Below are 27,873 nucleotides of genomic sequence, written 5' to 3' on the forward strand. Positions count from 1 at the left end.
CTATGTTTATCTGTTTATGACAAACTTTCAACTGGAATATTGGAGAATTATGAACTCAAAAATTGAAATTACGGCTCAAACAAATTCATGCTCATTGAATGACAGCTCTTCAGATAATTTACTTCAAATAATGCATTTTACGAAGTTTTTAACATAGAATAGAAAGCATTTAAACAAAAAAACATTGGTATTGTACATAGCAACATTACAATGCGCGCACAAATCTTAAAAATTATGTAGATATTTGTTTATCATTGTTCAATATTTTTTTGAACTTATCAAATTCTAGTAAATCATGTATCAACTCCAAAAATACGGCACGGTACCTCCATATAATTTTATATTGGAACAATACTGTACTGTATTCTATAAAGAACTGTTTTCTAGTATAGATTACAATAAAAACAATGCATGGAGTCTTCATAGATTTTTCATAGCATAGGATGCATTTGAGAATTCTCTAATAAGATGTTGGTAAAATTCTAATAACTTGGCACCAGACACCAGCTAAGATGTAGTACCTATATGTTTGCCTATTCTTTCCACACTGTCAAGTTACATGACTTGATCAGTATTTTATTCCAATAAACATGAAATTGAATTTTTTGTATCAATACTAAGAGAACCTTTCAATAAATTTAATATTGTTTCCAAATAAAATGTTGTTTGTATTGAGCAAATATTATCATTCTGTATTTTTTATTCTGTATTCAAATTTATTTAAAAACTCATTATAATTACAATTTTTGTACATTCTCAACTACACAAAAAGTATTCAAATTTATTTAAAAACTCATTGTAATTACAATTTTTTTACATCGCATATTATCATTAGTCATTGCACCTTGATATATGGAGAGAATCTGTTAATCGGAATTGTTGTATAATTCATTAATACAGCATTATTATTTATTCTTTATTGATTCATACAAAAAGTACATCATCAAAATGATAGGGAGAGAAAAAATGAGGTAACCTTGTGCTATTCCTCTCTCAAATTTAGATAAGGTTACACATATTATTATAATGCTGGTCATTCATTTTTTCTATGGATCAAAACAGTTAAGGTAGAAAGTTTCAGAGAAGGTAGCAGATCAGATTGCTGAGAGTTTTTAAAGTACTATTTATTTATTAATTCAAAACCCCATAATCATAAAACAATTATGACATTGGAGGAAAAGCTAGCTGAGCCTGTACTATTTCTCTCCAATTTTTTTTTAAAGATGTTAATGTTATCCAAAAGGTCATGTAATCACACACTGCTTCGTCACTTGATTTTCGGTCCAGGAATAATTATTTGAAAATTTTTAATTTTGAAGGTTGATTTTTGAAAATAAAGCATCCAAATGTCTCCGCTTCCTTCCAACTTATTTTCTCTGCCAATATTATCTTTTTTCTACCCTATACCCTTTATCTTTGCCTCTTTAGTATGTCCTGACACATTTGAATATATGCATTACTTTTTTATTCTTTCAGCTACCTTTTCCGCTACCGTAGCCTCTATCTTCACCGTTCCACCATGCTTTGACCTTAACACTGTCAAATCTTGAGTTGTATCATTTTCTCTTTCTGTAGAATTATAAATTCATTTATTTATTTAATGTATAAAACACTATAATCATAATACAATTATTTCATTGGAGGAAAAACTAGGCTGAGCCTGTACTATTTCTCTCCAAAAATTTCTCTCCAAAAATTACTTTTTTTTCTTTCAGCTACCTTCTCCGATAGCCTCTACCTTCACCGTTCCACCATGCTTTGACCTTAACACTGTCAAATCTTGAGTTGTATCATTTTCTCTTTCTGTGGAATTATAAATTCATTCATTTATTTAATGTATAAAACACTATAATCATAATACAATTATGACATTAGAGGAAAAACTAGGCTGAGCCTGTACTATTTCTCTCTAAAAATTTTGATAAAATTTTAATGTTGTCCAAAAGTTAAGGTTATGTAATCACACACTGCTATTAAATTATTAAATTGATAATTAGTTTTTTCTGGTATGAGATCACTATGCTAAGTTGAATAATAGTCTATTTAAAGAAAATATTGAAACTGAAAATTAATATTTAGAGGTAATGGTTTCTTGATCCATTCCGAGCTGCTTTGTTTTAACACACTTTTTCTATGTATTTGAACACGACATGCAGTCGATTAGTAAGTAAATGATTAAAAACCTTTACTCACTAACTGAAGTACTTTCAATCGTCTAGCGATCATTTTCAACAGTGAAAATGATCGCTAGACGATTGAAAGTACTTCAGTGAGTAAGTAAAAGTTTTTAATTATTTACTTAATAATTGACTGCATGTCATGTTCAAATACATAGAAAAAGTGTGTTAATATTTAGAATTGGGAAACAACAAAGGTTCTACACTATTATAATTTAATACAGTCTTCAAATGGGAGCCAGTGTATATTATGTAAGTTTCTACTTTATTTACAGATGTGTATTCACAAGTGAATACCAAATTCATCACTAAACTATTACATGAAAATTGTGATTAATCAACTTTAGCCTAATAAGATTAATGTGAAGTGTGAATTATTCATTGTTGATTGTATTTTCTCTGTAGTTGATAGATAGAAATGTAATCGAACAATTTATTACTATAAAATCCTTCTGTGTCTTGTTGAATATTATATATAAAAAGTATATAGACCACATATATATTTCTCTGATTCGATGTTAATACTGCAGTGTAGTGTATATTATAAATATTAACGAACTAAATGTTGAAAATGTTACCAAATATCGTATATAATATAGAATTTAGAGGGACTTAGCAGCGTAAATTTATTTTTTCATGTTGAATATCTGCTTTTCAAGCTTTGATTTTGCCATCAAATACGGTAATAAACAAGTAAATTTTATAATAATTATATTTTATTCTATCTCATTTTTTTCAAAGCTTCCACTTTCCATCCCAACTTAAACTTTTGATAAATTATCTGAAAAATTCAACAGTATGAAATAATATAGTACCGTATTAGGTATACCATTTCTCTAACCTTCCGGCAGTCGGGCTGTTGCAAAAAGTACAACAGTGTCAGTTTTTTTGCTGCACAAAACTTTCCCCCCATCACTCCACTGATTTGCAGTATCAACCAAGCAATGGTTCATTCTTTAGGTGCCATTGAGTCGCGACAGTGCATAAGATAGGGAAAGACTGTATACGAGGACTGTAAACGAACCAATAACACAGAATTGATGGCTTTGCTTGATGTACCTTATTGGGCTATGAAATGTTAGTCATCCAAACGTTCATAGGCGTAAAATAATTTCAAGAAGATGGAAAAAGTAATTATACAATTAATTAATATGTTTTGACAGTAAACAGAGTACATAACACTTGGAAAATTGGATGTTGTACAAAATACAACACGCGACTGCTCGTGTGATCGAGTAGGACGCGACTACCGGAAGTTTAAAGCAGGCTTTTAATATGAAATACCTATCATGTGAAAAATAAAGTTACGCCGTAATCCTGTATTGTTAAAGTGTTAGTATTTAGAATGAAATTCACTTAAAACTGTGGGCATTATTTAAATAGGAAGCAAGTTATCGAGAATAGCTTCCTGAGAAGCAGTTATATGATAAATGATTAACAAATAATGGGAAGCATTAATGTTTTTTCATTTAAAAAATAAAATGAAAACATAACAGTTCAAAGTGAATTTCACTGTAGTAAGTTATTGATCTGTGTAGACATGTAAGTGAAGCTATGTTTGTAAGAATAAAGTAAAATCTAATGGAAAACAGGGGATAATTACTGTAAACGTTAAAATAAATAGCGTACGTTATTAGGTGCATCGTTTTTATAGCTGTTACTGTATAGAGTTATTCAGTTAAGTAAGTATTTAATAATAAATGATGATTTTATGAGTTGTTGAAGAAATCTTGATTTAATAGTATAATAGATGGAAATTGATAAAAAATTGCATTTATTCGAATGTTAACTTTAAATTTTTGTTTATTAATAAGAAAATATTTTAAGTTATTGACCAGCGCTGCTGGATAGACTGTATCAAGGGTTTATAAAACATGTCACAAGAAAGTTTCAAAAACTAGCACATATTACTGTACTTGTACTATAAAATTAGTAAATATAGATACCTAGTTTTTACTGAAGCGTGGAAATTATAGTACAGAATCTTAATTCTCCTTAGACAGAACATGTAAATTATTCGTTGAATAATTTATAGTAGAGCATCAAAATATGATAAATAATATCAAACCTGATTAAAACCATGAGAATACTTCTAACTCATCGTGAATATTGAGGAAAAGTTAAAGAAATTGATAACTACATATACGTTGATTAATTTTATCGTTGAAACTCAATTTCAGACTACTTTACTCTATCATCAGAAACATGCTGTCAAAATGAATTGTAACAATCCCTTGCTAAAAAATAGTTAGACAACGTAAATGAAGCACAGTAAATCGAACTATTCAAATGCCGAAACTATTTAGATTTCTACTTTTTAGACAACCAGTGACCACTTCGACTATTTGAAAAATAAAATATAGGAACTACTTTCGCCGACTAGGAGCGACTCAATAATTAGAATTCTGGACCAAACTGTTACTGCGAATTGATTAGAAACGCATTTCTAGAATTCTATTATTTGTTAGAAACAAATTGATTTCTGGGTCACTTTTGTAAAAGTAGGTATTGCACTAGAAACTTCAACCAGCTCTGTAACTGACAAGAATTGAAGAGGTTTACTGTTGGAATATTGTTGAAGAACTTGAAGAATACATTTATTTATTGATACATAAGGAAAGAAGAGCATGTTTTGCACAAAAATGTTACTTTCTCAAATATTTCTCAAAATAATAACATAAGTATAGCAAGAAAAGAAAACTCTGAAGAAAATGAGATAATCACATTATTATGATAAATATAGATTATAGAGACATTTATTTTTGAAACTTGAAGATGATGTGAAACATCGGAACAGTTGTTATTTGTGTTTTTAATCTGTTATTTTGTATTAAAAACTTTTCAAAAAAGGATACAATGATGTTATTCTATAAATAAATTAGAGAATAATATTCAATGGAAAGGATTTCCCAGAATATAATTCTTGAGTGATGAAAATAAAGAGCCTTGTTCAAGTATTATTCAAAAAACAATTGTAAGCTGAATATTTCAACGTTAAATCTTCGGGTATTTCAAATCTCAAGTTGATTGTTTGGATTGCATCTCTAATAATCTATTTTTATCTATTTGATGAGTGCGATTTTCTTTGAATTAAAACAAACAAACAGTACCCTATTGTTTAGTATTACATCAATAAATAATACTTACATATTAAGCTTACGGTATCAATTTCAAATCGTGAATAAAATTTTACTTTAAATCATTCAAGGTTTTGCAAAATCAAAATAATTTGGTATCTATTCCATCTGCAAAGTTTTTATTCAACCCATTTTGAATCCTCTGAGAATGTAGGCTTGATATCTCTTCAAAGTCAATAGGCATATAGGTTTCTACCAAAAATGGTTCCAAGGTTGTTCTTGTTTAAATATTAACTTCAGTAATATTTTCGAATAGCTACAAAGATTTTTCATAACTGTAGGCTATTTAACTTTTGGGAATTATGACATACGAAAATCTCCTCAACATAATAATATCAGAAAATTTAAACCTTTATGTATAGATTTTCTCAGCCTGGTGTATTATTCAAAGGAATTATTCATTATACAAATTTTATATTACATAAAACAATTTAGAATTGTCACAACCACTTACGGTATGACTTATTAATATTATTTAAACTTTGTTGAAGTTCAGACACTGTGTTACTTGTAAATATTTGAAAAAACTCTTACTTTTCTTGGAGTATTGAGGAATGCATTTCACTCCTGAAGAGAAGCTTCATCAGCCTGCCTCATTACAACATCAATATTACATACTGCATCAATAACGCACTATAATACTGCATCAATAACTACAAAAAAGTTATTATATAGTGTTTCCTCATGTAAAGCAACAAAAATTATATTTTATTTTACATGTATGTTAAACAGAAATATATAAATCTGAGTTGATGAATGAAAAAGGATGAACCTGTGTTTCTTTTCATGAATCAATCCAATCAATCAACTCGTGAAAAATATTTTTTTGGAACTAGCTATCTCGTTTCTTTGATCGAATTAGTGTGCCTTCCATGCAACAAGTGTAGTTAGAAATTTACTACTTGAAATCGAAATTGGAAAACAATATTGTCACCCCAAAAATCTCTAGTTTGCTAACAATCTGTTACTTAACTGTGTCAATAAACTGAAACTGTTAAAATCTCTACTTTTCCAACACTAGTTATATTGTTTTGTTTTGTAGATTTGTAAAATTAAATGTAAACTAGATATACTAAGAATCTTCAATGTAATTGTAGATCAGTTAAGAGTCGACGCACCCGAGAAATTGTTGGAGAAACTTATAGCTGTATTTTTCCTGTAATATTACACGATCAGTAATGTTTGAACAACTTTTATAACAGCATAATATTTTATACATTCCGTGCTGCAATGTATTTTCGCAATGCTGTGAAATGGACTAACAAATGAATGAATAAATAAAGTATATATGGATGGTGTGTTTTCTGTTCAATGTTCACTTCCAATATTTATATTTTATTTGAGAATTTTGATTCAAAACTCCAGTTTATTTATCTGGAAGTCATGTGTGCTCTTTCAATGTTGTAAGACAATCTTACTAGGTGATGAATAAGTGATTAATCAATAATAATGATTAGACAACAATCTTAATTAAATGCTGTAAATCACCTCGAAGACTTCTGCTACTGCAAATATTGACAACATGGTAAACAGCTAGATGGAAATTCGAAGAGAGCTACTATACTAAAATTATTTGTCAGCCCGGGAAGATAGTAGCAGAAGACTTCACTTCGGGGTGATTGATTGATTTATTTATTTCATTTCCTTTGCCAGGTCTGATGGTGATTTACAGCATTCAATTAGGATAATCTTGATTCATATTGAATAGCATTTGAACAAATGCAATTTCCCGGGAAGATAGTAGCAGAAGACTTCACTTCGGGGTGATTGATTGATTTATTTATTTCATTTCCTTTGCCAGGTCTGATGGTGATTTACAGTATTCAATTAGGATAATTTTGATTCATTGAATAGCATTTGAACAAATGCAATTTCCAATTTATATCCATCTGTAAATAAATGATTAGCTCTGTGGACGCGTGAGACAATCGCGCATATAAGTTGAGAAGGATTTGCCTGTTACTCTTGTTGGATTAGTGACCACTTGAGAAACCAGCTCCGCTAATTTAATACCATTAAGGTGTTTCAAAATTTCTTCCCGTTGGTTGAGGACCCATCTAAAACAGTATTCATCTACTTATTTTCCTTCCCATTACTCAAGCACAGATCTGGAGATTATGTGGTGAAATCTGTCTTATAGAAAAGTGTTCAGCGATGATAACAATTTGTAAATATTAAAAAAAGAGTGAATCCAAAAATTTTAAAAGTTAGTTTTTTTCCAAATGTTTAATATTCTCTCAATGTTCTACATCTTTTCCAATTTTATTTGAGAAAGTATCAATTGTATTTGAGAATAGTCACTTGTAATTGATAGAATGTCAGATGTAGATGAGAATAGTCCATTGTATTTGGGAAGACATCACATGTAATTGAGAATAGTGAATTGTATTTGAGAAATCGTCGAATGTAAATGAGAAGATATCAATTGAAAATGAGAACATTTTCCAATTGACATGTCGTGACTCTTCTGTAGCCAACAGTACAGGTTTTATTTGAGCAGGAAAGGATACTGTACTACGTACACAATTTTCTAATTACTATCATAGGCTTTGCATGGGTGAAAATTAATATTTCAATGTAAAATGGTGAAAGTATTTCCCCTGTTCTGTTTACGATGATTAATGATTATTATTTCTATATATGTATTGGCAACGCGACTTTTGTCTCCAAAATTTTGTGAAACATTACAATTGAAGAAGATCAAATTCTCTGTTTATGATGCAATTGAACTTCATCATCAATCAATTGAATCTCTTGATCAAACAATTCGGCAATTCTTCAAAATTTGGGGCTTTAAAATAATGTTTTATTCGAAAACTAAACGTTTTATTGCAATATTAAATATATTATCATATTATTTTATAACAGTTATATTATTTTGAGAACAGTTATAATAATAATAATAATATCGAGTGACCTGGCTGGCTCAGGTCTGGTGTCAAAGTTTTCAGGTCGCAACTGATCAATTTCAGGGCCTCTGACATGACCTAACGACTGCTTTTTAGGTAGCCGGGACCGACGGCTTAACGTGTCCATCCGAAACACGGGAGTGGCCCGAGATAAATATCTTGCCCGGGCCGGGATTTGAACCCGGGCCTCTGAATCATGAAGCCAGCATCTGATCCACTCGACTACGGCCACTCCTAGTACAGTTATGAAAAAATATAAGTACTGGAAGTACTGGTTTTTTAAAATCATTTCCCAATTACAACTGACAACTTCTCGATTTCAAATCGTATGTTCTCAAATTGAAATGATACTTTCTCAAATAAAATTCACTATTCTCAATTACAAGTAATGATTTCTCAAATACAATTGACTATTCTCATTATTACATCTGACGTTTTCTCAAATACAAATGACTATTCTCAATTACAATATTGATACGGTACTTTCTCAAATACAGTTGGAAAAAATGTAGACATGTTGCTTGATTCATAACAATTTGGGAGTATTATTTCAATACAGAAGCAAATAAATTTAAAATGTGGACTCACTAGACAAATTAGCACACAGCATTCATTTAATACCGGTTAGATACTGTACGGTACCATAAGTACGTAATTCAATTGGTAATATCATATTATAGGTAATGCAATCAATAGTCTAGTGTGAACATCTTGGAGTTAGCAGCTTCTTTAATGACTAGTGAAGGACTTCAGGATTTCTAATTAATAATAATTATCATGAAACTCGAAGCTCGTTGGTTTTACTTATACTATGAAAAATTCTTCACAGTACATACAGCTCACAATTTCATGCGGATGCAGCTGATATATTTTTATTAAAAAATGTAGTTTATGCTGCTGGAGTGCTGATATATTTTATTAAAAAGTGCAAGTGATTACAAGTGGCTTTATTGAATTATTGTTCAGATTTGCACCATATATTAGGTACCTATACCTATCGTACCGGTATATTGTTTTTCACATTTCACAAACTTATTACTGTACTTTTATGCTATCAGTACCCACCTGCTACTGTTCCAATATGTCACTTTTATGCAAAAAAATTATAATTGTCCTTATAAGCTCAGAATAAAGGGTTTAATAGAAGGGAAGTGAGCAGAAAAGAAGTATTAGGCATTTTTTATATGTGAAGAGACTTGAGATAAACGACGTGAAGTCTTTGGACCTCCTTGAAACTGAGTGGTCTCAGGGACTTTTTTAAAAAACGAGAAAATGATTGAGGAAGAATATATTGATAAATAATAATCATTGAGGAAAGGATGTCTTGACGCTCTGTAGTTTTTTTATTTACTCTGTAATCGAGGAAGAACCTGGAAAAGATGAAATCAGTAAACTTAAGCTTTAAAAACATCAAGTTGATTTAAAAATTAGAAAGACTAATTGAATTTTTGTATAATTTTTTCATCAATTCACAGAGAAAGAGGTTTTTCTCTAAAAAATATTCTCTCCTAAAAAATCACCATAAGGGAATTATTCTTGCTATAATCCAAAGTTCTATTCTTTCATAAGATATACAGTTATTCAAAGCCGCTCTTGGATTCAAAATTCGTACAAACCGCCACGTCATGATGGAGTCTCCATGGTGGACGATTAACGGTAAATTATACCGGTTTACAGATTACTGATTAAAATGTGTAATATTTGTTCTATTTATATTCATCTGCCGATAAAAATTGATTTTTATTTTTGAAATAGCATTTCCTACATTAAAATATTATAAACATATTAAACTTTGTCGGCCTGAATGATGGCTTTATTTGAGAAGTTGTGTAATATTGATTGATATTTTGAGTTTTTGAGGACAAATGTTATCGATTATGACATATATGAATTCAAAATTCAAGAGAATAGAGTAAATTTATATATTTTTTTATAAATTAAACTTTTTGATGGTGGCAACCGTACATCAAATTCCATTTTATGTTTTGCCCGGTAGGTGTCAGCAGTGAGTTTACACATTGTGCTGTATTTCGGCTCAATGAAGCCTATGTTTGTAAACTGGAATTTGTAAAATAATTTCACGTGTGACATAGCGTATATTTAGTAATTTTATTATGGTTTAGACTTAGTAGTAAGTGTGTTTGTGTTGATCACTGTGCAAAATCCCTTTACTAACAACGCCTTAATGGAATACACCTCTCAAACTGTTCTTAGTTAATCAGCAGGTCGCGGGCAGCTGATAGCTCTGTCTGCAAATCTGCATGTTGCCTACATCAAAAACTATCAACTAAAATAAAATGGGTGAGTAAATAGAACAATTATTTGTATCTGTAACATTTGTAGTATGCAAGTACCCCAGACAAACCCCTTCAAACCGACAACACCCTAGTTGACAAGCGTTTGTAATTTTCCTTGAAAATCTAACCTAAAAACTGTGTCATCAGTGTCAAATTATGTGAAGGTTAGGAAGTGAAATGTAGGTCTTAGGATGAAACAACAGCAATATAATTTATTTTCTACCATAATCAAGTATTCGCATCTTATATTTGTTCAGAAAACGTATCATCTGTATTGAAATCTAATCTGTAATTGAATTTACACCAAAGGAACTATGCGATGTGACGTGAATCCATGTTGTTTACATTTTACTATTTGGCTTCATCCATAATATTTTCTTACCCAAATATCCATATAAATGTTTCATAATTTATGCTTTTTATTTCCTCTTAGATTATTTGAATGCTAAAATTCTATAACTTAGCTAAATCCCGAGCTCGGAAAGCGGCCCTTAACTTGTACCCTTGTTTTTATTATTTTTGATTATCTAATCCTATGCTGAAGCACGCTGCACTCAAGGACAATAGTAGCTTCCACTAGCTTCTTGGAAACGCAGAATTGGAAATACCATGTTCATTTGAGTACCGAACATTCCCAATTCCGCGTTCCCATGGCAGCTAGTGGAAGCTAATATTGTCTCTTTGTGCAGACTGCTCTATAGTGAGGTCCACGTTATAATGGCAGTGGAGAAAGATAGGAGATCAACGTTGTCATTGCCTCTGTCTTGTCAATGCCTTTTATAGACGGTAGCTGATACAGGTTTATTGATGTAATATTAACCGTTCATTTTTGTTTAAAATAATCAATTATAGGCTATTTTATTAAGCAAGAAATTATATTTTTCAATAATTCCATAATTAAGATGAGATATTTTGGTTGGTAGCACTGGCTGCCTTGACTGGTTGATTGTATTTGTGTCTCAAAGTTTATTTCTTTTCAAGTATTTTCAATAGTTTTTCATTACTTAGAAATAGTTTTTCGAATACATACAGTGGTTGACTTCAAGATTAGTGTCAAATCGTGAGTAAAAACCTGGAAATTGAACTTTTTGAGGTCAAAATTGTTTTCTAACCTACCTGAAAACAGTGGAGAAAGACGGTATTTGATGCATTTAATCTTGCTTAATGAACTTTGACCACCCTGTTTTAAACGTAAAGATTTGAAATTTCTCTCATAGAACTGTCACTAATAAGAAACAAACTTCTGAATTGGGACTACAAAGAGGAGTACTCAATCCTCTGCGGTTCCCCGTTTCATCTAGAACTTCAACCGTTGCACGGTTGCTTAGCTGTTGTAGCAACTAGTGGTCACTACTCACTACTTATCGGCAGCATTGATCAATGATACTGTTGTTGATCTGAGCAGCGTATCATCAACGGAGTCATCCTCTGTGAAATTCTCACCCTTGCTGTTATCTCGGCGTTGAGTGGAGCCTATTGATAGATCTACGTGTACCGGTATCTTCTTATCTCAGAAAACCCGACTCTTCTTCACAAATTGAATCTACGAATTGTTGACAAGGCTGAGACTATCATTATCATCATTACTGATTTCTATTGTTTTCTTTCAGGGTTGAACACTTTTGAATTAAAACCTTAACTATATCTGGTGTATATAAGTATCGGTTTGTTTATTATTCATTGATTGCCGTTTATTAAGTTTTTTTTCATATCGTACAGTTATACAGTTTTTGAGTTTCGCTGTCATCAACTTCATTATCTTAAGATTATATAATTGAATATCATAACAGGTGTAATTGAGATTATCTCCATTGATAATAGCCTTCCACATTAATTATTCATTCAACACAGTATATAACTCTAGACTGGTAATAGTTCTAGTAGACTGGTAATTATTAGTTCTATTTTTTTTTTCTTATGATTTGGTAAGTAAGATGAGTAATTTTTCTCTTGGTGTCACCAGTCAGGGCAACCCAAAACTAGTGTACAAAAAGTACTCTTTTAGGAAATCAACACCAACTGCATTGGGTGATATTAGATGGCGGTGTCTTAATAAAAAATGTAAAGCATCTCTCAAAACAAATGGGTCCGTATCCAGAGTTATTGAGCCTCCTATCTCTCATAATCATTCTGCTCCAGATTGTAATGTAGATCTAAGTAACAATGAGTTAGATTACTCTGTCGCATGCTCGACTCCGATTATTGACAAGGAAGAAAGAGTATTTCCTTCTGAGTTGGATACTGACTATAGTGGTAAGAAGATTGTGAGTGTGGGAGCTAATGAAATCAACTACACCCCTAATGTCGAGCAGTGTTCTGAGAATGACCATGTCGCTAATCACTCCTTTTCTCTAATAGGAAGCACAGGTTTAAATATTGTAAATACAGAAAGGTGCTCCTCACCTAGATGCGTTGAGAATTCCAAATTTTCCTGCTCCACAAATATAAATAGGCTTGAGAGGGAGAATAGTACACTAAAAAGTGAAATTAAAAAGTTAAGATCTGAATGGGACGCGGCAATACAAAGATCGATTGACAACGATATAAAATTAATGAGCTTTATAGAAAAATCTGTTGTCGATTGTGGATCTCAAACAGAGAGTAAAAATCCAGGTGAGGCGTTGTTTGTTGATCGCGGAATTCAGACTGAGATCAATGAATACGTCATTGATTATGGAACTCAGACTGAACCGAGTATCGAAGACTTGCCAACTACAACTATTGAGAAACAATATGATTTTCAAAGCATTGCCACGCAAACGGAATCATGCTACAATCTGTCAACAAAGAAATGTAAGCCTGACTGCGATGGGTTGGATATAATACATCTCCGAGAAAATACGATAAAAATATTAAATGAGAATAACAATCTCCTCCACACAGAAATTGAAGACTTGGGGAATGAATTAAGATCCAAATTTGACAAAATTAACTCCTTATTGCAAGAAATTGATGAGCTAAAAGAGACTGTATGCGGTCTAAAAAATAAAATCAAAGAAATGAATTCCATAAAAAATTCAAGAGTAACTTCTGAGCCTCCTTTCCCGCAGGTATTGAAAAATAAGAATCAAAAATCCTCAAACACTAAAAGCTATAATCACGCAACACAGGGTATTATAAAACTATTTGCTGACAGCCATGGCAGAAGATTGAGCGATTTAATTTCAAGTAAATCTAGTTGTCGTCTCTCTAGTATTCTAAAGCCTGGAGCTAAATTCTCCAAAGTGACTTCGGAGTGTGTGAATGAAGGTGAAAATCTATCTCACAATGACATGATGGTAATAATGGGCGGTACAAATGATATTGATGGTGCTACACGGAATAATGATCTACTGAGCTCGATAAATAGTCTTCTCCCAAAGCTGACATGTACTAGAATCCTACTTGCAAATATTCCACATAGGCACGACCTCCCTTCGAACTCACATATCAATAATCTCATATGTGACACCAATAGTATGATCGAATCAATTGCCAGTGAATTCAGTAACGTTGAAATATTGGATATGAACAATTTGGGAAGAAGATTTCACACCCTACATGGGTTACATTTGAACACAATAGGAAAGAACATTATCGCAGACAGAATCATTGAAACATTTCGAAGAGTCAAACTTTCACACTCATGCCAGCCCTGTAATTCTATAAAAGTTTCTCCATTGGCTAGTCAAGAAACAAAAGACAAATCATGTACCGACCACATAGTATCTAGTCCAGCCACTTTAGTATCTCGTTCGGTTTCCGCTGAATTGAACTCATCACTTGGCTATGTAGATGCTTCTAGAAGGTGTGGAGAAAATGTCTCATTGACTGATTTAAACGAATAAATAACGACAAGGCTCAAGAGAGAGCTCCTTTTTCTCGATGTGACATGAATATCTGCCTACTTAATATCAGATCACTTAGAAACAAGCTTGGTCAATTGGAGGCTGTCCTTAACTCGAAACCTGCTGACGTAGTTTGTCTAAATGAGCATTGGCTCTGTAAAGAAGAAGTTGACTATTATGTGCCTGAAAGTTTTGAGCTAGCCAATTTTTATGCAAGGCAATCTCCATATGGTGGTTCATCTATATTTGTGAAAATAGGAATACCATTTAAATGCATTGACATCTCACAATTTTGCCTAGACAGTATTTGCGAGGCATCGGCTGTTAGATTGACTCAGTCCAACCTGGTTATCCTGTGCATTTATCGTTCACCGGAATCAAATTTTAAAGCTTTCGTAGAAAAACTAGAGAATCTTCTTGCGCATCTCAATGGAAAACATCTCAAAAAGAATGATTGGCTTGCTGTAGCTGGTGACCTGAATGTGAATCTTTTAGATGATGAAAGAAGAGAAATTTCAGAGGTTCTGGGAGTGTTAAGATCATTTAATCTGTACAGTACAAACAAAAGTCCAACTCGCTTCAATGCATGTCTGGACAGCATCCACACGAACATCCCCTCTGACTCTCAACAGGTGTCCTTACTGCCGCAAGATATTATTTCCGACCATGCAGGAGTCTGGCTGAAGATTAGAATGAATGAATTACAAAGAGATGGACCATATAAAAAAAGTCAAGGTACATTTGTGAGATTGATGAATGAGGAAAAAATTAGTAATTTCAAAGAGTGCTTATCACAAATTAACTGGTCTGGACTATATAGCATAGAGGATGCGAATTTCTCCTCCACAACTTTTGTTGCTGTATTGTCTTCGTTATTCAATGAAATATGCCCGCTCATATATAAAAAACCAAAAAAACTAAATAATAAGTACAGCCCTAGCTCTAATAAATGGTTCAATGCTGAATTAAAAGCCATGCGTGATTATTTACTCCTATTGTATGACAAGTGGAAATTCACTGATGACATAGATGACAAATTGAGATTTTCGAATTATAAGAAAGAATACAATAAACAAATTAAAATCACGAAAAAATTAGAAAATGATAACTTGATTAAATTGGCTAAAAATAGATGTAGAATGGCTTGGAAGATTGTCAAAAAAGAGTCTGGGACCATCAAACCAATTAATGAAATTTTAATAACTCCCGATGATCTCAATGATTATTTTGTCAATGTGTCTATGACAGTAAAATCTTCTCAATGTAGAGCAGGCTTGGAAAATGGAGAAGTGCAACATTCTGACCTATTGGTGAACTTTCGTAAGCCTATTCCTACCTCAGGTTTCAAATGGAAATTAGTCAATTGTAAACAGGTAAAGCAGGTTATGGCCAATCTCAGCCTCTCGAAAAGTGAAGATGTTTTTGGTCTCTCTAATTTCACAATAAAAGCAGTTAGTGACAGTCTGATAGATCCAATGACTTTCATAATAAACAAAGTGCTCAAGGACGGTGTTTTTCCTAAATGTTTCAAATACACAAATGTCACTCCAATTTTTAAGAAGGGTGACTCGAGTAAACCAGAGAATTTCAGACCAATAGCTATTGTCCCTATTCTTGGGAAAATTATTGAATCATGTCTTGCCTTGCAATTATACGAATACTTTGTAAATAATGACTTATTGTATGAACATCAACATGGCTTTCGTCCCAAACACAGTACTGTCATGGCTATTGAGAAAATTGTTGATTTTGTCCTCCAAAACTTTGAGAATAAAAACATGGTAGCAGCAGCCTTAATTGATCTCACCAAAGCTTTCGATTGTTTACCCTTTGATATTCTTTATGACAAGCTCTTCTTCTATGGAGTGAGAGAGAATGAGCTGAAGCTGATAAAATCATACCTGTCTGATCGGAGGCAAAGGGTTGTTATTAATGGTAAATGTTCTGGCTTTAGAGATGTTGTGGCAGGTGTCCCACAAGGTTCTATTTTGGGCCCTCTTCTTTTTCTTATTTTTGTTAATGACTTGTATTGTAATGTTCCAACGTTGTCTGTTTTATATGCAGATGACACGACATTAATATCCTCTGACCAGAATTATGAAAAAGTTAAATCTAAGCTGTTGGGAGCCCTTAACTCTGCAAAGTTGTGGTTTGAATCAAATAATCTAGTCATTAATGAGAGTAAGACTGAATATATATGCTTCTCCCTTAGGGGTCCCCCTGAGGATTCTAATGTCAAGAATAATGTCAAACTGTTGGGATTTACATTGGAGAGAAGATTGGGTTGGGAGCCTCATATCTTGATTTTGTGCAGGAGACTCTCCAGAGTTGTTTTTCTTTTAAGGAGACTCAAGTTATCTTTGAATGCTGAATCTTTGTTACTTGTGTATTATGGACTTTTCCAATCCCTCATCTCCTATGGAATTCGTCTATGGGGCAGCTCTTGTCATGCAACAAAGGTTTTTATTTGGCAAAAAAAGGCAGTGAGAGTATTGAATAACTTGAAGAACAGAGAGTCTTGTAAAGAGAGTTTTCGAAGTCTGAAAATTCTAACGTTCCCTTCTCTCTTTATTCTTCATACCTTGCTATATGTTAAAATGAATATAGAATCTTTTCCGCGTCTGGGAGCCAATCATTCTTACTCCACCCGACGTGGCAATGATCTATCACTGCCTCAAATAAGACTCTCCAAGACAAGAAATAGCCATATTTTTCAACAAGCCAAAATGTATAACAATCTTTCTTTAGAAATTAGAGAGCTGCCAATCTATAAATTCAAACAAATTTTAAAAAATAAATTGACAGAGAGTGCATTCTATTCGGTAGATGAGTATTTTCAGTCTACAATATGAATGCTCATGATGCAACATTTACCTTTTATTTTTTGGTAAAACTGAATAACTTATTAATATGAATTGTAGTTTGTTCCTAAGACTAAGACAAAATAATAAGACGAATTGTTATTGTAATATCTTCATATATTATACGATCTCTTTTATCATATGCTTAATTTTATATCACAATTTATTTTTTATTTCACAAGTGTTATATTATTGTTATTATTTTTTGACGTGCTCATACAATGTAAAGTTGTTCTGGCAATAAAGAATCTTGAATCTTCTCTCCCTATCATTTTGATGATGTACTTATTGTATGAATCAATAAATTTCACAGTTAACTCAAGCTGATACTTCATATTTGAGGACGTTACCAAGGACTGGGATTTCCAGACAAGCAGTGTCTGATCTTTCCGATTACAGTAAAATAACCTGCATGGTTATTCGTGCTTTGAAGGTCCTTGACTTCCGATGATTCTTGTATTACGTTTTTGGTGAAGCTATGTAACGCTGGTTTGTAGTCTCTCATACTGTGCCGTTCTTACACTCCTACCCAGCCAAAACAGTATTATAGACATTAGTCCACATAATCGGCTTGAGTTAAAAAAATTGGTTTGAAATTTGCAACATAAATGACAAATGTATGCTATCTTTTTTCTATGATTTAACGTAGTTCTGTCAAAAGCGTGTCATGTAATGCAATTCAATTTTCCATCAATCTTGTGCTGGATAGATTTCGTCTTAGAAAAATAAAAAAAATAACACTGAAGGCTGGCAACTACCGACATGACATGCATGATGAACATATGTGTACACGCATGTTCATCATGCATGTGCATGAACATGTGTGTACACGCATGTTCATCATTCATGTTCTGTCGTTGATAGTTACTAGAGAAAGATTGATTACTGAAGTGTATGATTGAATCTGTTTCAGTTTCTGATTAACAATGGAAACAAGGGTAAAGCCAGCTGTTCCTCTGTGAAAAATGATAAGCCGGCCAACTCGACGTTCTTCTCCATTCACCACATAGGAAGCTCTCCGATTGGCTGATTGGGTTGGCGTTCGGGAATCAGCCAATCGAAGAGCTTCCTGCACTGCCGACTCATTTAAAAACGCTTCGTGTGGTTTGGCCTTTAGTGGCAGTCACTTCCGACGCAGGTGTGGAGTAGTTAGTGTGCTCTTGCAGGTCAGCTGTTACAGAACACTGTTCGTTTGTCAGTCGACAATGTCTGGTGAAACGTTATGGTGCACGTACAAACTTTAGAGCCAAGAACCCGCGCATTTCACTTTTAGGCCGGTTACAGAGCTCAACCGACCGTCAGTGCGTACGTCAGTCGCGATTGTATTTTCCATAGATATTCCATGTATCCGTACAGAGCAGGACTGACGGCACGCATGCGCACGGTCAGGACCATGCGTTTTACACTGCGTACGAAGACCATCGGTCGAGCTCGTGCGCATCCGTTCCATCGGTCGACTGACGCGCTATTGAAACAAATAGAAGCTTTCAGAGCTGTACTAATCAGTAGCCCTATCGCAACATAACCAGTGTGCTGACACCTCTGCCCGACAATCAGCTGATATTGAATTGAATAGCATAATGAATAAATTCAATTAATATTGTCATAATATAACATAATTCAAAAATTATTTGAATTCAGAGTTTTTCCATACATTTCTTCAATCATTTCTAAATGTTTTATTGGAAAAATCATATATTATTAATATTATCTACATTTATTTGATCCGTAGCTTAAAGTGACTGCAAGTATTCCCAATGGTGTGATACAAGCTCGAAATAACTCATCAAAATTTATGATGGACATTTTGAGGTTGTTGAAAAATGTATCTTCATCCCCAAGCAATGATGTATATTTCAATTTCAATTTATTAATGTCAACAAAAATTAATATACAATTCATACTTACAAACATAAAATACAAATTCTTTATAAAATAATGAATATTTACATAAAATATCATATTCTAAATAATATTGTTGCATCCCTCTTTAAGCAAAGCTTGTGATGAGGGATGGTGTATCTCTAGAATGTTGGATAGCATAAGATACTAATATAAATCGTAATATTAATAACATAATTAGATTCATAATTTTACATTACAATATCAAGAAAAAAAGAAAATTCCATTCGCTTATGCTATTTTCATACAAATGTTGCTCTTGTAATCAGTATAGGCCTAATTGAGATTCAACTATATGTTCTACATCAAAGATAAAGATCACCAATATTTAAAAATAAAACAACAAATTCTCTTCTGCTCTGTTATACTAAGTAAGATATGTATTTTAAGAATAGAATTGAGATTTACAAACAGATTTGAGAAATAAATCAAAATTAGTCTTCATTTTGTCTCCCTAATAAGTAGTGTCGAAGATACTGTCTAAAAGTTTTGAAAGTGAAAGAATAATAACAAATTGGTATACATTGGGATGCTCCAGAAACTTCAAGCAACAGACGGTTTAAAAGTCTAGGACCATAATACGCTGCATGAGCACTGGCAGCCGCTGTTCTACAAGGTGGTTCTAGCAAAAATCTCTCAGATTGTCTATGAGTAACATAGCCGCCATGAGGGGCTATAGGGAATATATTGGGCCACGAATAGACAAAACTAGCTAGGTCAAGATCATACAAGTGCAATACTGAGAACATTAAATTCTTTATAGAGCAAATTTGTTGGATATCTAACCGGTTTTTTCAAGCATATTTTAATAATTTTCTTATACAATACTATAAGAGGCTTAAGAACGGTAACACCACAACCACCCCAGCCAATTATACCATATCGCACAACTGACTGCACAAGCGCAAAGAAAACCATTTTAATTTGCTCAACTGTAAAAAAATGGTTCTAAATTCCCTTTGAAATGCTCTTTGGGCGACCATCGGGTGAACTTGATATCTACGTCTTTTAATCTTTCGTTTACGAAGATAATAAGCTGCAATTAAACAATCTGTAAAGGCGTCCATTTTGTGAGTTAGAACAACTGATGTATGGATGCGTATGGTCAGGATGGTACATACGCACTGACGGTCGGTCGAGCTCTGTAACCGGCCTTAATCATCTGATGTTATGCTTACTGTTTCTGTAAGATATAATAAGACTATTATCAGCTGATGGAAGGTGAAATAAGAATGTTCGTGGCACATAAGTCTGTACCCATCTCACGTTAGTGATTGGTTCACCGTACACGCTAGCGGCTTTATGACAACAATCAAAAGTATTACACTTTACAAAAGCACTATTGCACATATAAGCCGTATATTGTGAGACTTATACTACTTATATTACTTAGAAGTCTTGATATGCTATTCTAAAGTATGTAAATCTTAAAAACGTTGGCCTACAAGTAGTATTGATACGGTATCATTCTAGTTTTGTTAGATGAGAACAGTTGGATGAGAACACATTTATCAGACAAACAGTTTAAGCAATAATCTGTGTCTATCTGCTACTCTTTACAAACCATCCAAATAGGCTATTGTTAAAACCTATAAAAACTAAATCTAATCAGACTGGTTTTGCACACTATAAATCACTCAAACTAATCTATATCTATCAATTATTCGGTTGCACGAAAGGCTGTTGAATTTTAAACTTGACTAAATGCCACGAGAACCAATCAGAGAAGCTTTCTTCTCAAAAAATCTTCTTTGATAGGTTTCTCATGACATTTGGTGGGATTAGTTATCATGATTAAATGCCACGAGAACCAATCAGAGAAACCTTCTTTTCAATAAAACCTTCTCTGATTGGGTCTAGTGAACCAATGCCACGATGATTAAATGCCACGAGAACCAATCAGAGAAGACCTCTTCTAAAAATCCCACGTTCTCTGATTGGTTCTTGTGGGGTTGGATTTCATAATATTAAATGCCACTAGAACCAATCAGAGAAGGACCTTTTAGAGAAAGACCTTTTCTATTTGTTTCTTGTGGCATTCAATCATGTTTACAATTCAACAGGCTTCTGTGCAATCGGACTCATGTGTGTTCAACAGTTATTATGATGTTTTGAATTTAAATTTAATTTCTCGTGGCTGGAGCTTAAGGCTTCTTTTTCCAGTCACGCCAAAAACTATTGTATTTCAATGATTATTTTTATTTATAAAAATATTTCTTGTATTTGGCAATAAATTCATTATTCATTATTCAAATGTTGTTTTGTATTGCAGCAGCAGCATCCGATTCGGCCTAGCTCTAGCCTGCTGGAGGCGCTGGTGTCGCGCTACAACTTGGCAACACTGGTGCTGAAGCTCTACCCGGACGAGATGGGCTACTCGGTCTGCTGCCACAAGACCAGCGACGGCCGCCTTGTCGAAACCACCAAGCTGCCTTACTCCGAACAACAACTCTTAGGTAACTATAGTCACATTCACCTTATAGGCAGGGTTGCCAATTCTCCCTAGCCACCAACAGGCTAGCGTCGGGCGCCTTGAGAATATATAATCATCGATGGAATTGAAAATAGTTTGTTACGTCCACTTTAAACCATTTGTTTAGAAGCAGCTCTTGTTGCGGTGGTTGAATGAAAAAAATGGAGCTGTTACAGAGGATAGTCTACTGATATGCAGAGTGTCTGATAAGTCACTCCCTATTTTTATGCAGCTATAATTTCTTTATTCATGAACCAATTTTGTTAGATAGATCATTCCTTAAGGTTGTGTTAAACACAAATTTTCATTTGTTTCCTTTGGAAAATGCCCCCTCTCTTGACTGTGGAAGAACGAGCCGAAATAGCAGCTCTTTATGAATTCTGTGATGCGTATTAATTACATTTTTAATTTGTTTCAGTTCAAAAATGCCCCCTCTCATGACTGTGGAAGAACGAGCCGAAATAGCAGCTCTTTATGAATTCTGTGATGCGTATTAATATTACATTTTTAATTTGTTTCAGTTCAAAAATGCCCCCTCTCATGACTGTGGAAGAACGAGCCGAAATAGCAGTTCTTTATGAATTCTGTGATGCGAGTACAAAGGTATTGGAGGGCTGAACGAGAGATCCATGCAACACTGAAATTGAGATCTTTCTTAAGAATCGTTGCAACAGAATAACGTGAAAGACAACTTTCACGAGATCCTTAACGCAGTGATTTCTTAGGGCTCCTCATGAACATTTCACAAACTCTGTCAACATTCTCTGCTGTCCTTGACGTTGTTGGTCTTCCTGATCTTCTTGCATATGTGAAACTCCCTGTTGTTAGTAATTTGGAATGGAAATGTTTAACAGTTTTTGCATCCAGTTTTGCATGGATCCCTCGTTCAGCCCTCCACCACCTTTGTTTGTATTCGCACCACAGATCCACAGAACTCATAAAGAGCTGCTATTTCGGCTCGTTCTTCCACAGTCATGAGAGGGGGCATTTTTAAACTGAAACAAATTAAACATTTAATTAATACGCATCACAGAATTCATAAAGAGTTGCTATTTCGGCTTGTTCTCCCACAGTTAAGAGAGGGGGCATTTTTAAACTGAAACAAATTAAACATTTAATTAATACGCATCACAGAATTCATAAAGAGTTGCTATTTCGGCTTGTTCTCCCACAGTTAAGAGAGGGGGCATTTTTAAACTGAAACAAATTAAACATTTAATTAATACGCATCACAGAATTCATAAAGAGTTGCTATTTCGGCTTGTTCTCCCACAGTTAAGAGAGGGGGCATTTTTAAACTGAAACAAATGAAAATTGGCGTTAAACACAACCTCAAGGAGTGCTCTATCTAACAAATGTAGTTATAACAAAATTGGTTCATAAATAAAGAAATTACAGCTGTATAAAAATAGGGAGTGACTTATCTGACACCCTGTAGTTTGGTAAGCGAATTGGCTTCAAACTGGGATCTCAGTTTAATATTTCAGAAGTTTTACTTCCAACTGAGCTTTATGGAGAGCCCCAACTATCAGTCCACATAAGATTGATGCGTCTCCGATGGGTAGGACATGTGTAATGAAGTCCTGAAGTATGAGTGCCAAAGCAGGTGTTTGTCGGTCAGCCTGGGAGAAGGCAACCTGTTGGGATACCAAGAGAGCGTTGGGAGGATAGGGTGGGGAAGGATGCTAATCAAGTTTTGCGTTCAAGGGAATGTAAGAGAGCAGAAATCGATAAAGATTGATGGAGGCGATCTTTGGTTGAGGCCAGAGCGCGAATTGTGCTGTAGTGACATTGGAGAGATTAGATTGGATTTCTTTATGTATGTTACAATAATTATTGGCTTATACACTAATTTACATTAAAAGACGATAATGCTAGTTATTCAAAGAATTTTACAAAGTATAAATAATTAATCAATGAGAATAAAGATTGAATGCAATTAAAATAACGATAATATAATAATGTGATGTAACTTCATAAATCGGCGGTGTTTCATCAAATAATTGTCGATTCTCTAAGAAGGATAAAAAATATCCTGCCCATTAACACACGACTCGGTTTGTGATGAATTAGAGCTGTTGGGAATTATAACTCCCATAACAAGTAATGCTCAAATAAGAAACTCTACTTAATAAGTTAAAAACTAGTTAATTTGAATTTTAGAATTATGGGATGAATGAATGAATGAAATTAGAGTGAGTAATAGTGAATACAATATTGCATTGATAATTAAAATTAGATAAATGGAAAAAACGTTATAGAGTGGGGTTTAAATTAAAATCTTAGAAATTGATTGAGTAATATTAACAAGAGTTGGGGGAGAAAGAGAGAGAGATTTTCAACCGCGTTCATTCAGAACTCTGGTTTAATATTGAGAATTATAACAGTGCTTTCGAGGTCTTTGTATAAATGTATTTGATTTTCCCTATAAATACATTCGAATTTTAGTATTATTTGTATGGTGATACTCAAGTACCTACATGATATTATACATAAATTAAAAGATATGAATTAGTACTATAAGTTTCTTCCAATACATTTTCCTGTTGAAAAAGCTTTCATAAAAGTCTATTGAAGAAAATAAAAATGTATGCAATCGTCAAATATCTTACTATTTTTATTTGTAAACAAGTAACTTCTGAATTGTGACAGTTACGATTATATAACAGGCTAATTGTATAGCATGATTTGAGAAAGCCGACCTAATCAATCTTGTTCATCAATATGCTTATTGGAACTTGAAATATGGATGAGATTCTGGAAACCCATGAATATCCGACTGTCCGTACGGCCGAGCAAGGTAGATTGCCAAGGAGTTGGAGTACTCTCTTGCTGTGAAACTAGTTGACCGAGCGAAGTGAGGTCTAAGATTCATTGACCGAGTGAAATGAGGTCTAAGATTCAAGTCGACGGTTTGGCATTTCTCTTAATGTTCAAATGTTTATATGTTGCGCATTTACGGCGAAACGCGGTAATAGATTTTCATGAAATTTGACAGGTATGTTCCTTTTTAAATTGCGCGTCGACGTATATACAAGGTTTTTGAAAATTTTGCATTTCAAGGATAGTAAAAAAAGGAAATAGGAGCCTCCTTCATACGCCAATATTAGAATAAAAATCAGACTATAGAATTATTCATCATAAAATCAGCTGTCTAGTGTACTATAATACTACCCGTTCAAAAACATCGGACATCTTCAAAATGTATCTTTCCATTAACGTTGTAGGCAGTTGCAGCCAGACCTGATAACAGCGCTCACACTCATATTTCGGGACGACACGTCACGGTACGATAGGACAGAAAGCTCTATGTTCATTTAGGATTTTTTCTATACATTTTAATTGATAAATTATTTATTCATTTTTGAGAAAACAACAGGTCAATGTAATTTACTGAGCGAGAGGTCTACTGTTCATAGAACTACTAGTTATAGACAAGGCAGCTCTATTCCTATCCCCTTTTGGTAGAGAGTTAGTGGGGAGGATATTTTTAATATTCTTCCCAAAGAATGGACATTGATATGTCCAAAGCTCCGCCAATTTATGTAGATGCATAACAATATGATTATTATCTATAGTTATTATATTACAAATTGCTTTTTCATATCATATACAGTTCAATAGTTATTTTCTTAGTCTATATTATGTAAATTCATCTATAATTTTGCTGTATTGTAAGCTATTGTATATAAGTGTATAAGCCAGTATATATTGTAATCTACATAAATAAAGTACTCAATCAATCAATCAATTATGTCTGGTTACATCCTCCAGTATTCTAGCATCGCCTGGTTCGTATCTTGCCGGTGACATAAACCTCATCAAATCACCCACGCACAGATAAAACGATTATTTGGGTATCATTCACGATGAAAAATAATTAGTAGACACTGTTCTTTATTGAAATAATATCTCAATACGTTTTCTTGTTCTATGTAGATAATTTTTTAATACAAAACGTCTAATGATTGTATGTATTTGTGTTTCAGATTATATAGATAATGAAGAACTGCCCCCGATATTAACGGATTGTTTAGAGCAGACGCACTCGAATTTGTTTTATAGTGGCTGTGTTATTGTACAGATACAAGACTTGAAACATCCAACAAATAATGCTCACTGTGATAGATATGTTTTACTGCGACCTTCCACTCAGGTAAGCTGAAACAAAGCACCAAATCATCTCATAAATATTATCCTTACAAGAGTATTAAATAGATGGAAATTACTGAGATGCTGCAATTATTCAAATGCTAATGAATCAACAATTTTATTATTAAACAAAAATCCAAATTGAATGCTGTAATTCACCCCGAAGACTTCTGCTACTGCAAATACTGACAACAGGGTGAACAGCTAGATGGAAATTCGATGAGCGCCGCAACTATTCAAAAATTATTTGTCAGCCCGGGAATCGAACCCAGTACCTCCTAACAAGACATGATCAGACAATACTTCACATAGTTGATTATGAGGCAACACACACTGATTAGTCATTGCAATTAGACATGTCTTCATAAGCAACTATGTAAAGTATTGTGACTGAACGTGTCTGATCAAGACAAGACAAGATATGATTAGTCACAAATCAACTTCACATAGTTGATATGTCTATTTGCAATGACTAATCAGTGTTACTTGTGTCATAAACAACTATGTGAAGTATTGTGACTAATCATGTCTTGTCTTGTCTTGACTAATTGGTGTGCGCCTAGCCTAACAGTTTACGCCAATGGTTTTCACTTATTTTCATTTGTTTTCTAAGGTAATTCTTAATTTCTGTTGTACCTCTTTCTCTTATTCCTCTTCGTTTCTATTTATTTGCAACCATTTGAAATTATTAAATTATTGGTTGCTTGCAGACTCACGACAGCTAGTGGAAGCTACTATTTCACATGTATGCAGCGTACTTAACTCTTCTTAACTGATAGTAGCACCCTGTAGTGCTATTTTCATTAAAAAAATAGTACATAGTATTCTTAGTTTTTCTCTCCCGATCTGTGCTTCATTGTAAAAAATATGAATAAATAGTTATTTGTATATCTAGAGTGAAAAGTGCTGTTTTTTCTCCCTGAGGGAAAAGTTTGAAGCCCGAGGCGAAGCCTAGTGTAGTGATATGAAGTTTGTAATAATAATTTCAGCATACAAATATAAATTTTATATATCGATCAAATGTCTGGTTGAGGTATTGAATTTAGTTGGTTTAATGACTACTCTACATGCTTCCTCATCTGAGCTTAGACCTTCTGACCTATTCCAAATGTACGTTTTTAAAATAGAGATGCTTCCCATGTTATTTAAATGGAGTCACTTTTCCTCCCTAGGGAGTTTTTCTGTTTTTTACTACCGAGAGCGAAAAAGTGACACTTTAGTATCATGTTTCAGGGAGTAAAGTAAGTACTTTTGACAGTAGGTGGAGGAAAAGAATCTTGATCCATCTGCTCTCCTATCTCTTTCCGTGTCTTTTTTGTCGTGTCTATTTCAATCACCTCAAGAATGTATTGGTTGTTCTCAGAGCGTAGGCTAATAAAGAACGTGAACCTGTTGACGGAGTGAAAAATTAATTAATTTATTATTTTTAACCGAATCTATACTATTTATTGGTTGTTTTGCAGAGCGTAATAAACGACGTGAACCTGTTGACGGCGAAGAACGAGTGGTCGGCGGACGAGGCGCTATTGGCCGAGAGCCAGGTGGTGCTAGCCACTCAGGGCCCGCTGTGCCTTGAACCCGCGCCCTCGCTGGCGTTTGCCGTCAACGGATTGCAGGTGAGGTCGCTGCCACCGACTGAGCTTCGCGCATCGGCTCTGCGCATCGACCGCAAGCGACGTCGGCTGCAGGAGTTGGAGACGATCAGTGTCGGGCCGACCACGCAGCTGGCAAGGTGGCTCAAGGCGAGGCGAGGGGCTCGTGCTGCTGCTGCGACGGCGAAAGCAACGCGGGAGGCTGGTGTTGGAGCGGCGGCGGTTAGGATACAGGTGAGTGATCTGTGGTTTTATGGCAACAGAAGGTTGATCACTCACAGGTGTAAGATTCAAAGTGGTGGGGGGAACGCCAGCGTGACGTCACGTGTAGTAAAAAAGTGATAGAGTAACCACACTGAGCATACAGTTTATTCACTGTATCTTCAAATACATCGTCGTTTAATCCCCTCAAGATTGACCTACAACTTTAAAATTCTTGGTACTTATAGCAAATGAATCTCCGATTCTAATGATAATGTTAAATATTTTAAGTTCATTTAACTTGTATGAATAAAATGAAGTTGAAAGTTTTTCAAGGATCTAAAT

The 27,873-nt window shown here is 33.8% G+C and overlaps 1 protein-coding gene across 1 annotated transcript in view; it reads left to right on the forward strand.

The window, feature by feature from the left end:
• Positions 1-18,134: 18,134 nt before the first annotated feature.
• Positions 18,135-27,873, forward strand: part of LOC111053174 — a 60,801-nt gene continuing 51,062 nt past the window's right edge. The window contains exons 1-4 of the mRNA XM_039438563.1: positions 18,135-18,146; positions 21,383-21,566; positions 25,573-25,739; positions 27,199-27,561. Coding sequence (XP_039294497.1) covers positions 18,135-18,146; positions 21,383-21,566; positions 25,573-25,739; positions 27,199-27,561 — 726 coding nt within the window. The remainder of the gene's footprint in view (positions 18,147-21,382; positions 21,567-25,572; positions 25,740-27,198; positions 27,562-27,873) is intronic.

The sequence above is a fragment of the Nilaparvata lugens genome, chromosome 12 (assembly GCF_014356525.2).
Source record: "Nilaparvata lugens isolate BPH chromosome 12, ASM1435652v1, whole genome shotgun sequence".
Lineage (NCBI taxonomy): Eukaryota > Metazoa > Arthropoda > Insecta > Hemiptera > Delphacidae > Nilaparvata > Nilaparvata lugens.